Raw genomic sequence first — 16,333 nt, forward strand, 5'->3', positions numbered from 1 at the left:
CAATAGTTTCCCATTTCACTCACAATAAATGGTAAGGAACAAATGACCTCTCACTACACAATATGGCCTGTTAACTTCCACCTCATTGCCTACTATTAATAATTTTTCCTCCTTACTACCTAGTAAACATTCACCTGAGTATGTATGTTACTTTCTAAAGAAAGTTAGCCATATCCCAAATGCTCTTAGCAAGCCTTTGTGGGTATCAGGCACGCACACACACATGCACACACACATACACTCATAGAATTGCTCTTATTTAGCCTTTATGGCTACCAGACACACATACACACATATGCTGGAGAAGAGAGGCCACTTGTTGGTTCCCGCCTGCCCAGCTAGCTTAGACCTGAAATAATAACACAGAAACTGTATTAATTAGATCACTGCTTGGCCCATTAGCTCTAGCCTCGTATTGGCTAACTCATATTAATTTAACCCATTTAGCTCTAGCTTCTTATTGGCTAACTCATATTAATTTAACCCATTTCTATTAATCTGTATATTGCCATATAGCTGTGGCTTACTGAGTAAAGTTCCCAGTGTCTATCTCCGGCCATCCATGACTTCTCTCTGACTCCTCCTTCTTTCTCCCAGCATTCCGTTTAGTTTTCCCTGCCTACCTAAGTTCTGCCCTGCTCTGCTATAGGTTCAAAGCAGTTTCTTTATTCACCAACGGTATTCACAAAATACAGAGGGACATCCCATATCACACACGTAAGCAAAGCACTCATACACCAAAAAAAAGTAATGTTATAAAATAAACCAGACAAAAAGATGAGCTAGTGGCGGCATATGCCTATAATCTTGGCAGAACTGGGGAGATAGAAAGCTCAAGACTAGCCTAGGCTACATAGCAAGATCCAGTCTCAAAACTGAAAGAGGAACCTGAAAAGATACAAGGTTGATCACCCCATACAGTCCAGGAAAGGCTCATGCTTGCAGGTATAAAGTACTGTAGAATGGATGCAGGTAGTACTGTAATTTCTGCCCAGCCCACTGCTCCCTTACAGTGTATTCAATAAACTATTCTTTTTTTTTTCCGAGACAGGGTTTTTCTGTGGCTTTGGAGCCTGTCCTGGAAATAGCTCTGTAGACCAGGCTGGTCTCGAACTCACAGAGATCCGCCTGCCTCTGCCTCCCGCGTGCTGGGATTAAAGGCATGCGCCACCATCGCCCGGATAATAAACTATTCTTTCTAAAGAACAAGATACTGCAGAAGACAGTGATGTGATAAAGTACATGGCTAAAATCAGTGCTTGAGTAAAAATCTGAACACAAAACTGGGAAATAAGTGGTGCCTCTAATCCCATCACTTGGGAGAGTGGGGCAGAAGTATAAATCTGATGCCAGTCTGGAATACAGGCCAGCCTGAGCTACATGGAAAGACTGCACCAAAGTGGGGAAGTAAAGAGAAAGCTTAGCAGCTAAGAGCACCAGTTGCTCTTGGAGAGGACCCAGGCCCAATTCCCAGCACCCACATGGTGTCTCACAAACAGAACTCCCATCCCAGGGGATCCAATGACCTGTTCCGGCCTCCATGGGCACTAAGTACATGCAGTGTACAGCTATACATGCAGGCAAACACCCATACACATAAAATAATGATTGGATCTTAAAAGGAAAACAAATTCACCTCTTCATCTAACCAAGAATTTGCTCTATCTTGTGACCTTTTTCTATCATGTGACTGGAGGCTCTTTTCTCAGGAAAAAACTAAACCACCAAAGCACTAAACCTTTTATACAAACTACAAAATGAAGAGATAGATCCAGGAAGAGTCTAGGTAAGTCTGTAACACTAACAATAGGACCTCAGGTCTCCTTTGCATACAGGTAACTAGGCAGGAGATTTGAAGGTGATTCTTTGGAGAAAGTAATAGCCTTACATTATTGATCTTGACTAACAGAAACATGAGAGCTATCTGATGGAGGAAGGTCATTGGCTAATAAAGGAACTGCCTTGGCCCATTTTATTGGTTGAAAGATAGGTGGGAGGAGTAGGCAGAACAGGACGCTGGGAGGAAGAGGAAGTGAGCTCAGACTCGACAGCTCTCCTCTCGGGAGCAGATGCCTGAGAGAGACGCCATGCCCCGCTCCCGGCATGAAGCTCCGACCCAGGATGGACTAGGCTAGAATCTTCCCGGTAAGCGCACCTAGGGGCGCAACACAGATGATTAGAAATGGGCTAAATTAATATGTGAGAATTAGCCCAGAAGAGAATGGGCCAAGCAGTGTTTAAATGAATACAGTTTGTGTGTTGTTATTTCGGGCATAAGCTAGCCGAGCAGGCAGCCAGGGTGCTGGGGATGCAGCCCCGCTGCCCCTAATACTACAGCTATCCCTACAGTCACCAGAAGTGAACCCAAGAAACAGCGAACTCCCAACTGGCTTTTAAAATATCAACAACCAGCAAAGCTGAGTGAAGCCACCATGATAAAATACAAAACTAAAAAGGAAGAAATCCCAAAGGGGGGCAGATGTTAGAGAGATAGATGGATGGGTGAGTGCTATATTGCTAAAAACAATAAGATGCTAAAGTAACAGAATAATAAAAGAAAATCAGCAAATGGTTTGGCATTTAAGTCAAGAACTTCCCACAATGACAAAAAGTTGGAGAATATGATGCAAGAAAGTGCTAAAGGTTATAAAAGCAGCCAATGAACTCTAAGATTCAAAGAACAGGATACAGAGAAAGAAGAGAACAAGCCGGGCAGTGGTGGCACACACCTTTAAACCCAGCACTCAGGAGGCAGAAGCAGGTGGATCTCTGTGAGTTCAGGGCCAGCCTGATCTACAGAATGAGTTCCAGGACAGCTAGGGCTGTTACACCAAGAAACCCTGTCTCAAGAAACCAAAAAAAGAATAGGAGAGAGAAGAGGAGGAGGAAGATGAAGGGAAGAAGAGGGAGAAAGAGAAGAGAACACAGAAAACAGAACAGATGGAGGTACTCAAAGAAATAAGAAAAGTCCCTACATTTTGAAGTATTAGTTTCCAGATGAACAAGGCCTAAGAACTGTCAGTACAATGAAATAAAGAATGGGCCACACGGTCATCAAATTCTGGGGATAAAGACAGTCCTCCCTAGTCAGTAATCCAAGCACTTGATAGGTAAAAGCAGCAGGATAGCCACAAGTTCAAGATCAGACTGGTCTATGCAGTGAGTATCCAGACCAGCCAAGGTTACAGAGCAAGGCTTTGTCCCTCTCTACCCCAACCATCAAAGAAGGGAGGAAAGAATAGATAGGGTCCCTAAAAATGTCCAAGAAAGGAGGCATTACCTACAAAGGATCAAGATTTGTTAGACTCATTCACACTGCTGCCCAGATGGCCACGAAATACAGTCTGCACTCTTTACAAGGTCAAATGATTTCAAACCCCAAATTTTAAACCTACAAACATTTTCAGTCATCTCAGGGCAAAAAAAGGGTTACATATAGACCTGTAAAAATCTAACAATTATGACCTAGATACCTTTCCTCAAGAAGATGAGGGAGATTGTACTCTAGACAAATGAAGGTGCAAACCAAGAAAGCAAGACAAGGCAAGCTATAAGAAACAGGAAAGACAAGACTGTTGGGTGTGGTGGTACAGAAATGTAAATGGCACTCAAGAGGCAAAGGCAGGACTGTGTCAAATTCAAGGCCAGCCTGGTCTCCAGAGGGAGGCACTGTCTTCAAACAGATAACAATGACAAAAGACTACACAGCAGTAAAAATTCCAAGGATGTGGGGACAGGGAAGATGGTTCAGTCAGTAAAGTGCTTGCCATACAATCATAAGGAATAGAGTTTTGGGTTCCCAGCACCCACAGAAAAGTGGGGTACAGCAGCAGCCACCTATAATCCTAGCACTGGCTTGGGTAATAGGAAGACTTCAGAGGCTGATTGGCCAGCCATCCTAACCAAGTAAATAAGCTCCAGGTTCCGTGAAAGAATCTGTCTCAAAAATTAAACTGGAGTATGATTAAGGAAGGTACCCAACATATACTTCTGGCCTCAACATGTACAGTGACAATATGCATGCATTCATAGGCATGTGTGCTTCTGTGTAGCAACTTCCAGAGACAAAACCCCCCATCTTGGAGAGAAGTTCATTAAAACACAGGATGTTAAAGGGGAGATGAAACAGCAGGATATCTTAAGAGGAGGTAAAACATTTCATCCTTTAGGGATGATCAAAAACTCAGAAAATAAACAACCCAAAGGCTTCAGGAAGTCTCTAAAACTGATCAGATTCACTAGACAGTTCCTCCCAAAGCATGTGTAAGCAGTGAGAACTGCTGAGAGACACTCTCAGATAAGCAGGGATACCTAGAAGACCCTGAAACCAACTGTGCTACCTAGAAGAGGCAGATCAGCCAAGCTGCCTGGAAGAACCAGAGAATAGTCAAGCCACCTGTAAGAGGCTCAACAACTGAGTTGCTTGGAAGGACACTCTCCAAACTGTTTACCTGCCTGCAGAGTGTGCAGCATGCTCTAGGTTTCCGGCTTTCATGGGATGTTGGGGTGGACTTTCCATGATACAGCTGTCTTTGAGTCATTCTGCTCCAGTAAGCAGCTCCTCCCCCATACTCCTGTAAGCAACTCCAATAAAACTCACTGGTTCACCAAGCTCAGTTGTGGTGGTATCCTCACTTTGGTCTATCATTGGTTCCCTACCTGGAATAAGTAGACATTTGACCATGTCTCCCCAGGAATAGTGTCATACAAAAGGTATATATATCCCCAAACACACACACACACACACACAATTTAAGAGAAAAGTCCCAGGATGATAGTGATGCAGAAGGCCTAATGGGACCCGGAAGACAGATTCCAGAGAAAAGGTCTTTGGGGAAGAACAAACGGAAGCTATTGAGCAGATGGAAAACACTAATGGATGCTTGACGGAGCTTCTAAAGCATCTGGGGAAAATTAGCAAAAGGTTCGTAGAAAACTAAGCAAGTATGGAAAGGAGGCAATTGTCCATGCCAATAAAAACAAAAACTTAAAATGGGTCTACACAATAGTGCTATGCAACTATAAAAAGGAAGTATAAAAGAAAGGACATAAAGTTTGAAGAGAGATGTGGGAAGGGATCCAGGAGGAATTAAAGATAGTAGTGAGGAAATATGATCAAAATACATTGTATAAATATATGAAATTCTCAAATATATAAATAATATTCTCAATGGAATTACAAGCCAGCTGTGCCATAACCTGTAATCTCAGCACTTAGGACTTAGAAGTAGGATGTTCAGGAGAGTTCAAGGTCATCCTCAGTTACATAGTATGTTCAAGGCTGGTCTACATGAGAGAGAGAGAGAGAGAGAGAAAGAGAGAGAGAGAGAGAGAGAGAGAGAGAGAGAGAGAGACTGTGTTTTAAAATCCCAAGTGTAAAACACTGTATAGAGATAGCCACTTTTTAACTACAAAGGGAGATTTAAAATAGCTAACATTTTTTCAACACAAAAAAGAAAAAAAATGTTGCCGTAAAAGAGGGGAAAAGTCTGGAAGAAGGGTCAGAGATCAATATTTGACCTCTCTCTATTTGTTTGAGACAGGGTCTCTCTATGTAGTCCTGGATATCCTGGAACCTGCTATTTAGACCAGGCTGGCCTCAAACTCACAGAGATGGCTGGATGCCTCTGTCTCCTAAGTGCTGGGATAGGATTAAAGGCATGTGCCACACCCAGCAAAATTTGACCTCTCTGAATGCAACTTTATTTTCTAGATTTGTCTCTAAAATCACAAAGCTATTTCACAAAATTATAAAATGAAATTAAATCAAAGGAACAAGAGAACCAAATCTACTAAGATGAAGATGTAGTGCAGTTGGGACTAGGCTTGCCTAGCATGCACAAGACCCTGGGTTCAATTCCCTGTACCATAGAAACCAAGTGTGGTGGCAGGTGCCCATAACCACAGTAGTAATTCTCCAGGAAGTAGAAAGGGCAGGATAAGCAGTTCAAGGTCCTTTAACCTCAGCACTCTGGAGACAGAGGCACACAGATCCCTGTGAGTTCCAGACCAGCCAGCCAGGGCTACAAGGTAAAATACTGAAATACTCTCTCAGGAAAAAAAAGTTAAGTCATGAGGTCAAGACCAGTGTGGGACAGAGACACCAGGACACACACACACACACACACACACACAGAGAGAGAGAGAGAGAGAGAGAGAGAGAGAGAGAGAGAACCCATGATATAAATAAATATCTTTTTTTTAAATCAAAATCTTGGTCTGGGAGGGCATTTGTGCAAGCATAAATACCCAAGTTTGGGTCCCAGCACCCATGTTAAACAAACAAGAAAATGTGGGCATAGTAGCATATACCTGTAATCCCAGCAAAGGAGGATGGCAAGGAAGACCAGGAGGGTCTCTGGGGCTTGCCAGTATCCAGTCTTCCCAAAAACTCAGAAGGTACAGATTGAGTAAGAGCCCTGTCTCAAGATATGGCACACACTGCCAGGGGTGCACACCGCCCAGTGCCCTCCCGTGGTCTCTGCAAACATGGACATAAGTGCACACACCTCACACCCATGAATGTATAGACACTATATACACACAAAATTAAAACATTAAGTTTTTTATAAACCGGAAAAAGTCAAGCTTATTGGCTCCCACCTATAATCCTAGCTCTCCGAAGCTGAGGCAGGAAAGCAGCTGCAGGGCTGGGGACAGCATGAGCTACACAGGGAGTTCCAGGACAGCCTGGCCCTTCAGAGTAAGCCCCTGACTCGAAACGACAAAAAAGTCAAAAGGAAAAGCAAAAATGTGGTGCTATGGGCTGGCAATATGTCTCAGAGGACAAAGCTGCTTGCCACGTAAGCCAACCCACACGGTGACCGGAGAAATCCAAATTCTACAAGCCATCCTCTGATCTTCACAGTACTGTTTCACACTCATGCATACACCCCTGAACCCCCATATGCAAGACAAATAAACTATTTTAAACTATGTTTTAAAAAGGTATCTGCACTGAACATCAACAAGCCCTTTTCTTTTTTGTCCGCAATACAGTATAACAACTACTTACATAGCTGATGGTATGTACTATTCACACAGCGTTTACATTGTGTTAAGAATTACAAGTAACCCATGTATCATCAAATTATCTGGGAAGACAAGCATAGGTGATATGCAAACACTACACCAATTTTTATATAAGAGACTTGAGCATTCATGGACATTGGTATCTATGGGGAGCCTGGACCCAAACCCCAAAGATACCAAGAACAAATCTTATTAAAATCCTGACTTGAGAAAAACAACTATAAGAAAAATCAAAACACAAGCCAGGGGTGGTGGCACACACCTTTAATCCCAGCACTCAAGAGGCAGAGGCAGGTGGATCTCTGTGAGTTCAAGGACAGCCTGGTCTACAGGAAGAGTTCCAGGACAGCTAAGGCTTCATAGAGAAAAAGGCTGTCTTGAAAAAAATTCAAAACACTGGATAAATTAATATCAAATCTAAATACCAAATATTTTATATTACGGGTGGTATAAGATTATATTTTTAAAAGTAATTTCTTTCTCCTAGAACTCATATCAAAATGTTCACATTTTATGTGATCCGTCTACAATGTGCTTTAAAAGAATCTAAAGAAGATAGATGGAAAGGTGAGAACACAGATAAAACAAGAAGTATTAATTTACTCAACACGGGCCAAACTCACACATTGTGTATGAATCAGTCCTGGGTGCTATACAAAGTTAGATACCGCATAGCTGCTACCTCCACAGGCTTGTGTGGGAAGCAACCACAGACAATGAAATATGGTGTACCAGGTGCTGTACAAGAGATGCGCAGCAGAGATACCCACGTGCAGAGGACAGGGATTCTTAATCAGACTGAGGCGTCGCATATAGCTTTCCATAGAACTGATGCTTGAAGCGAATCTTGGAGAATAAATAGCAGTGGCGGTGATGGGGATGGGTTGCAAACTGAAAACATTCTAGAAAGAGAGGGCAAGCAGGCAGGAATGAGATAGCATGGCAGTGTCGCACGGGTTCAGTATAAATGGAGAGAAGAAAACAGGCAGGCATAGGGCAAAAGATAAGGCTGGGAACCTTGCCATGAGGACCCGAAAGTGGAAGGGTAAAGAATTTAAACTTTCATTCTAAAAGATACTAGACAGGGCAGGCAAGATGGATCAGTGAATAAAGGCACTTACTGCCAATGCTGGCAGCCTGAGCTGGATCACTGGGACCCATATGGTGGAAGGAGAGAATTAACTCTAGGAAGCTGTCCTCCGATCTCCACATGCGTGCCACGGCCTGTGTGTGCATGCATACACAAACACACACATACAAATACAAACAGGGTAATTTTAAAAAAAGATATAAAATGACCAGGCAACCACGTAGAGCTTTTAGCAGGAGAATGGCACTATGCTATTATCAGTTTACAGACGGCGGGACTCTGAGTGGAGGAGAATGCAATGAGAAAAGAAGCCAGGGAGACGAGTGCAGACATTAAAGTAGAAGTCTGTAGCACGAATTCTAACTGGTCTTAATAAATAGAACTCGGAGTCAGATATTAGGCTGTGAAAGCTGAAGGATCGGAGAAGCAGTGTGGCCAGCCACTAGAGAAATCTTTTACTTCTACCAATGCTCAGCAGCATCCTCAGACTGCAACTGTCTCCACCAAACATCATTCTGAGGAGGCAGTCTGAGGACAGGACCAGCCCTTTGGTCTGAACATTGGTAAAAGTAAAAGGTCTCCCTAGTGGCTGGCCACACTGCTTCTCTGATCCCTCAGCTTTCACTGCCTAATATCTGACATGAAGTTTTATTTATTAAGACCAATTAGAATCCGTGCTACAATTGCCCAGATGACAGAGAATGGTCATTTGAACTCAAGTGTAGAACTGGGTAGGTTCAAGATATTTCTACAATAGTAAAACAAGCAAAGACTTGGAGATGGGTTAGCTGTCAAAGAGGAAGGGAAAACTGAGACAGGAACTAAGATGACGTAAGTTTCTAGTCCACTAGAATGCCAATAACTAAACTGTGGAAGAAACATTTGGGAAAATAAGAGGATGCGCTTAGTATAGGACCATGGTTATCAGCATGAGGAAATTGTGTTCACCAGGGGACAGTGGAAGCAATTCTGGTTATTATCAACTAATGGTACCTAGTAGATGGGACACTACAGCCACTGCTAATCATGATACAATGGACCTAATGGCCCCTCACAAGAGAAAATAAACACAACACAAAACAGCAACAGCACAGACGTTGAGAAGACCAGATTAGGACAACCCTGATTCCAAAATCTCCAATTAATGGCTTTTTAAGGATGTTCAGCAGTCTCTGGGAAGTTCCTCAAGCTTAAAACAGCTATATAATGTAAATACAAGGTAACAGCTATCCATTTATTAAGCATCTATTTAAGGCACCAGTTAAGATTGGATGCTAACTCCCAAGAATATATTCAGAAAGAAGAAGGCCTAATATAGAGTCCTCTGGGACACCAACAATGATAATAAGAAAGAATTGATTTTTAAAAAAAAAATCCCATGAGAGGGTTGGAGAGATGGCTCAGAGGTTAAGAATACTGGCTTCTCTTCCAGAGGACCTGGACTCAATTCCCAGCACCCATATAACGGCTCACAACTGTCTGTAACTCCAGTTCCAGGGGATCTGACACCCTCACACAGACACACGTGCAGGGAATGCACATGAAATGATTAAAATCATTAGAAAGAAGAATTATGAGAGAGAGAGCATGCACAGTCCGAGTCAAGGACATGAGGTGTACCCTCCTCTAAAAAAAAAAAAAAAAAAAAAAAAACAAAAAACAAATCCCATGAGAATGACTAAGAAGTAGTCAACAAGGCAGGAGGAAAGTTCGGGCTGGAGAGATGGCTCACGGGTTAAAAGAGCTTGTTGTCCTTCCAGAGGACCCATGTTCAGTTCCCAACACCCACATCAGGTAGCTCCAGGGGAGCGTTTGCAAGCACCTGCACACAAATGGCATGTGCGCACGCGCGCGCGCGCACACACACACACACACACACACACATAAAATAAGTATTTAGAAAAAAAGTTAGGAGGAAAGCCATCAGAGAATAGGTATCACAAACCAAATGAAAGCAGTGTTTCCAGAGAGAAAATAGAATAAGACAGATACAGTGCTAAAGGAAGAGACAACAAGAGTAATAAGCTAAGGGCAGAAAGCTTATATGGTCTTTGACAAAACTGAGTTCACTGATGGCTTGGGCAAGATCAGTTTCAGTAGAGTGTTCAAGACATAAGTAAGAACCATTAGAATGTCTTAAAGGTGGGAAATATTAATCATACCATGAAGCAAAAAGAGCTATGAGGTGGGGATGGCCAAAGAAACAGGAGAAGGGGTGTGCAATGAAGGACAGGGGACCTAAGAAGCAGGAATGAGTCCAAACAAAGAAAAGCATGAGCCTTTATGGGACAAGGGGAAAGAACTGTATCTTTCACTTAGACAGAAGTAAAGAGTGTAAAAGAAGTAAAGAAGTAAAGAGAAGTAAAGACTTCAGTGACATTTGTAGATGGAAAACAGGCAAAGGAATTTGCTTCTGAGAGCTCTTTATGTTAATCTTCCAAAGCCAAAGGTAAAGGTACTAAATAAGTGGATACTAGTTGTAAAGTAAAGAATAATGCGCCTGCAGTCCACGACCCTAGAGAAGCTAAGTAACAAGGTGAACCCTAAGAGAAACAAATATAGATCCCCCTGGAAGGGGAAATAGACAAGATCTCTTGAGAAAATTGGGAGCCTTGGGGTAATGGGAGAAGGGAGGGTGGAAGGGGAAGAGGAGGGGAAAAGAGGATGGGTAAGGGAACAGGATAGTTGAGATGGGGGAAGGACAGAGATGGAGAGCAAGGAAAAAGATATTTTGATTGTGAGGGAGCCATTATGGAGCTAGCAAGAAACCTGATACTAGAGAAATTCCCAGGAATCCACAAGGATGACCCCAGATAAGATGCTAAGCCATAAAGCTGAGGGTGCCAGAGCTGGCCTTGCCCTGTAGTCAGACTGCTGACTATCTTAAATGTCACCATAGAACCTTCATCCAGCAACTGATGGAAACAGAGGCAGAGACCTGCATTGGAGCACTGGCCTGAGATCCTAAAGTCCAGCTGAAGAGTGGGAGGAATGGGAATATGAGCAAAGAGGTCAAGACCATGCTGGGGACACCCACTGAAACAGTCTACCTGAGCTAATGGGAGCACACCAACTCTAGCTGGACAGGGAAGGAACCAGCATAGGACCAAACTAGTCCCTCTAAATGTGGGTGACAGTTGTATGGCTGGGGCCAACTGAGGGGCCACTGGCTGTGGCACCAGGATTTGCCCCTGCTGCTTCTACTGATTTTTTTGGAACCCATTCTCTTTGGAAGGATACCTTGTTCAGCCTGGATATAGTAGAGAGGGCTTGGACCTTTCTCAAAGCAATGTGCTTTACCCTCTCTAAGGAGTGGATGTGGGTGGGGTGGGGGAGAAGGTGAAGGGAATGGGAGGAGGAGAGAGAGTGGGAACTGGGATTGGTATGCAAAATGAGAAAAGATAGTTTTTCTTTTTAAAAAATGCAAAGAAAGGTAAGTGTTTGGAATAATCACTAACAAGAAGCCAGTGACAACAAGAGGCCAGTGATGTGGTCACTGGAAGAGTGCTTGCCACCAACATTGACAACTTGAGGTTGATGCATGAGATTCTTGTCCTCTGACCTCCCCAACTATACCACAGCACACACGTACAGCGCATATGGCACACATATACACACACACACCAAGCACATAAATAAATGTAATGAAATAGAAAAATCCCCCACAAAAATAGGACAAGAAGGTGATACTGAATGGCATGGGCATTGTAGAAAATGACTCTACAAAAACAGCTGTGTCCTAGATGGGGCGTTCCGAAAGCTATCATGTGTCCCATGAAAAAGTAGCACCCCTATGTCAGAGGCAAGAAGCATTAAAATGGTAGGCGCTGGTAAGAATGAAGGGGGGAAGAGAGCCATCTGGGAGCCTAGCTTGAGGCTTCGGCCTTTTGCTGTTCAGATCCACGAGCACAGGCATCATTTAAATGGAGTCACTACTGTCACCCCTCTCCAGGTAGACTGCCTCAGACACAGTAGGCACCAGAAGTGGGCCCGCAAAATGGACAGACTCAGAAATGTCTCAGGGGTCAATCCCATGAGAAATTTGGGTTTTTGTGGTGCCAGGAATCAAAGGCAGGTCCTCATCAATGCTAAACAGGCAGTCCCCAGCTCAGCCTCATGATGAATGCCTCACCGCCAAGCCTCCCGCTCCCATGGTATTTCTTTGTTCTGCTAAAAGCATTAACCTTTCAAATATTTTGAACACCTGACTCAACACAGTGGTCTCAGCAGTACCGCTTTCCTGTTAATTCCCAGCTCCCAGCGTCCCTGGACCCCTTGACATTTCCAGTAACAACAACAGTTCAGTTCCGCCTCCCACTCTCTACCGTCCCCGGAACAATGTTCTGCCCACATTAAGAGGTAGGCTTTCAGCACAGGGCCCCTCCTTTCCTCCAGCAGTCACACGGCAGGCACTCATATTAAAATGTCACTGACGTGCAGTTTGAGACTACAATTACCTTCCCCAGGTCATCTTCCACTAGCCCTTGTTCATTTTTACCTGAGCCACTTGATTGTGTTTCTCTGGGATGTTTTTCAGATGGCTACAAGGTACACAGACAACATTCCCATCTACGTGAAGAAAAGATGATTTATTTATATGGTTTTCATCCTAACCCAGCAGCGTCCCTCCTTTGGGAGGCATATGTTGATACAAAGAAGCAAAAGGCCTAATTCAAGTAGACAGCTATTTTTTCAGAGAAAACATAATTGTTCCCTGGTTTAGCTATTCATCAGCTAGTTTTTAAAGGAGCTTGTCCTGAATGCTCCCTCTCATACCATGAGTGTACCTTGTGACGATATTTGCTTTCTGTTCAGTTTCTAAGAGGGAAACAAAATGTAACGGGTTTTGTTTATCTATTACTGAATAATAGAACACTGACGTCAAAAAGTCATTTAATTCAGCACATGAAGGGAAAAGCCAAATGCGTTGCTTGTCCTAATGAACTGTAGTTCAAGGCATATGGATATTAAGCAGTGTGACTAATATCAAATGATAGGGCTTTGACTTGGTTTATTGAAAATGGGCAAATGAAAAGCTCAGGGGTAGAATCTGGGAATGGATGAAGGAACTGAGTCTCAGAAAATGCCACTGTCATTTCCCTCATGTGTACCCCCTTTTCCTTCCAATTCTTTACAACGGATTCAGCACAGAGGTCTATGAGGATGGGGATTGAGAGCGACTCACAAACAATGAGGGCACTGCTCCCAATATGGACAGGAGCAAAAATAAGCATTGCAATGACAATGATGTGGCAGCAGTGCTAACAAAAACATTTACTCTAAGCCCTCACTGGGATATCTGAGAAATTGCATTTAGAGGCAGTATAGGCAAGGGCAGTGATATCTATCACTGTTGTAATGATCAGAAATTAGCCCAGACCAACCTTGCGGCCATGAGCTGCATCCAAGTCAGCTGGCTTTAGGGTCTTTGTGTGTTCCACTCCTATTGACACTGTTATCTGTGCCCTCCTCATCCCTCTCCATGATTGTTTTGTATTTTTTGTCTGTTTTGTTTTGTTTTGATTTGCTTTGCTTTCTTTTCAACTGACCTCTCCAAGTTCCTAGGTAGTACCCCACAGTCTTTGGATTGCCGTTCAACTGACCTCTCCAAGTTCCTAGGTAGTACCCCACAGTCTTTGGATTGCCGTCGGGGCCCCGGTTCACAGAGAAGGTGGACTTATTTCGGTAGCCATTGATGATGGGCTGGCAAGGACAGAAGGGAAGAAAGGAGAACAGGAGATCAGACAAAATCAAAGAGGACAATAAGAAAGAGAACACAGCCATGTCCACTGAATGGGGACCAATGTTGCTGACTTGGAAGGTGTGGTACATGGGAAAGCCTGTGGCTGAAATGATCCAAACACTCTTGACAGCATATTTCTCATCTGTGCTGTCGATTTGCTTTTCAATAACGTTTCCTTGCTACTCTGAGAAAGAAAAAGGAATTTCAATCTTGCCATAAAGCAGGAGCTAGCAAAAGTGACCTGTCAAGAGCTGGAATAGTTTAAGCTTTGCAGGACATATGACATCTGTCATAACTACTCCATGGTGACACTGTAACCTTGAAAGCAGCCACAGACACAAACAGGTGGGTTAGGCTGTAATACAGAATGACAGATTTGGTCTAAGCGACATGGCATGCCAACTTCTGCCATAAATGAAATTCTGCTATTTGGAAGCACTGTTAGGAAGGTTTTTGAAGCCTGGAATCTGCCTAAGGAGCTAGCAGGCTAGTGGCTGATAAAGTGGGCTCTGTATCAGACAGTCCAGAATATGTAAACATTAGCTCTGACACTTTGAAGATGTGTGCCCTAGGTAAACTGCCCGGTCTCTGTGTTCTCTGATACCTTCATTTACAAAATGACAGTACCTATCTATCCCTCTGGGCCATTGTAAACAGAAGAATGAGAAAATGATGCAGGGTAATCACCCGCCCCAGCAAGTGCCCTGTGACTATTATTGATACCATTAGCCATTCCAAGGCCACAGCAGGTAATAATTAGGGAGGTGGGGACTTACAGAAGGTATAATAGGATGGAGGTGACAATGCAGTCCCTCTGAATGAGGGGAGGCCACTGTTCCATGGACTCCATGGAGGAACTGCAGGTAAGACTCTAGTCTTTGTAAAATTGTCTTCTGAGCTTCAAATTTCACCTGCAACAGAAAGAATATAAGCAATACAGCGAAGCATTTTGTATTTTCACTGCAAAGAAGAGACAAAAGAGGATCTCTCCAAGATGCTTGGGTTATGCGCTTAGCAGATAAGAGAAGCAGGAAATCTAGCACAGGCAAAGACTTAATAAGATGCCAAGGAAAGGTCAAGAGGGAGTTCTGTGTGAGCTCATCTTTTCATCTGACCTTTAAGATTAAACACTTAAAGTATATGTCAGTGCTGCCCAGTAGATCGTCCTATAATGGAAATGTTCTGTCTCTGCTGTGTTCTCCACACACAGTAGCCATTAGTCACGTGTGGCTAGAGCACTTGAAATGTGCAGTGCTTGGTGAGGCTAAGGAAGGGCTCACAGGAGAGATAAGGTTGGGCACGCAATGTTCTAAACTGCCTCAGGTAGTTCACATGGGTAAGCAGCCTTCAGAGACAAAAGCAGAGGGAGGGATGAGAGCTTAATGACAGTACTTCAGAGCAGCCCTGCTCAACCTTGTCCGCAAGCTCTGCACCAACCGCCTTGAATTCAATTTTCTTTAATGTCACTGCATGTTCTGTTCCTGCTGGTCCTGTTCTCCGTACCTGACCTCTCTGCCCTTGTGTTCTCAGTTCTACTAGTCACAGCCATCACCTGACTTCTCCAGATTCCCAGGGATGCTGTTAGGATGCCTTGCTCTCTGAGCCTTGGTTGATGGTTCTGCTTTCTTTCTGTCATTCTCTACTTTTAGTTCTTTCAGATTTTTCAAGTTTACTTTTTATTTTCTTGTGTCTGGGTGTTTTGCCTGCATGTACTTCTATGCACTATGTGTGTGTATGGTGCCCATGGAGGCCAGAAGGTGCCAGATTCCCTGGAAGCAAGTTACAGAGGGTTGTGAGCTGCCATGTGGGGGCTAGGGATTAAGCCCGGGGCCTCTGGAAGAGCAACAAGTGCTCTTAAGTACGGAGCCATCTCTCCAGTTGCCCTGGTCTTTCTTTCCTTAAGCGTTTCACCATGTAGTCCTGGCTGGCGTGGAACTCATTATGGAACTGGGCTTACCTCCAGCTCAAGAGCCACCTATGTCTGCCTGCCAAGTATTGGGATTAAAGGTGTGTGCCACCATGCCAAGCTTTATATTGTCATCCTTATAGCTGAGTGTATGTAAGAGTGGTGTGTGTGTGTGTGTGTGTGTGTGTGTACACATACAAACACTCTTGTACTTTGCAACATGGGATGTGACAAGAGCAGCATCATTTTAGGCATGTCAAATGACTAAAACAACATAAGAATATGGGGCTGGTGAGTTGGCTAACAGTTAAGAGCACCTGTTTTTCCTGCAGAGGACCCTGGTTCAATTCCCAGAACCTACATGGTAACTAACAACTGTCTGTAACTCTAGCCCAAGGGGATCTGATGCCCTCTGACCTCTGAGGCACCAAGCATGAACATAGTACACACATACACAAGTAGGCAAAATACTCATACATATAAAATAACAAGTAAACCTTCAAAATTTGTGAAAAGAAAGAACATGACAACAAGTCTAGAATTTTCCCCTAAAGACCTAAGA

General features: G+C 43.6%; 1 protein-coding gene across 2 annotated transcripts in view; it reads right to left on the reverse strand.

The window, feature by feature from the left end:
- LOC121437223 (tRNA (uracil(54)-C(5))-methyltransferase homolog) overlaps positions 1–16,333 on the reverse strand; it is a 55,107-nt gene that overhangs the window by 23,916 nt on the left and 14,858 nt on the right. Inside the window, exons 5-7 of one of the 2 annotated variants that reach the window (XM_041637084.1) lie at positions 14,642–14,776; positions 13,726–13,825; positions 12,621–12,691 (exon numbers count right to left, since the gene is read on the reverse strand). In XM_041637084.1, coding sequence (XP_041493018.1) covers positions 12,621–12,691; positions 13,726–13,825; positions 14,642–14,776 — 306 coding nt within the window. The remainder of the gene's footprint in view (positions 1–12,620; positions 12,692–13,725; positions 13,826–14,641; positions 14,777–16,333) is intronic. The other variant, XM_041637085.1, reaches the window with a different exon arrangement.

Source organism: Microtus oregoni, unplaced genomic scaffold (assembly GCF_018167655.1).
Source record: "Microtus oregoni isolate MIOR12 unplaced genomic scaffold, Mior012 000050F_ref0000143, whole genome shotgun sequence".
Classification (NCBI taxonomy): domain Eukaryota; kingdom Metazoa; phylum Chordata; class Mammalia; order Rodentia; family Cricetidae; genus Microtus; species Microtus oregoni.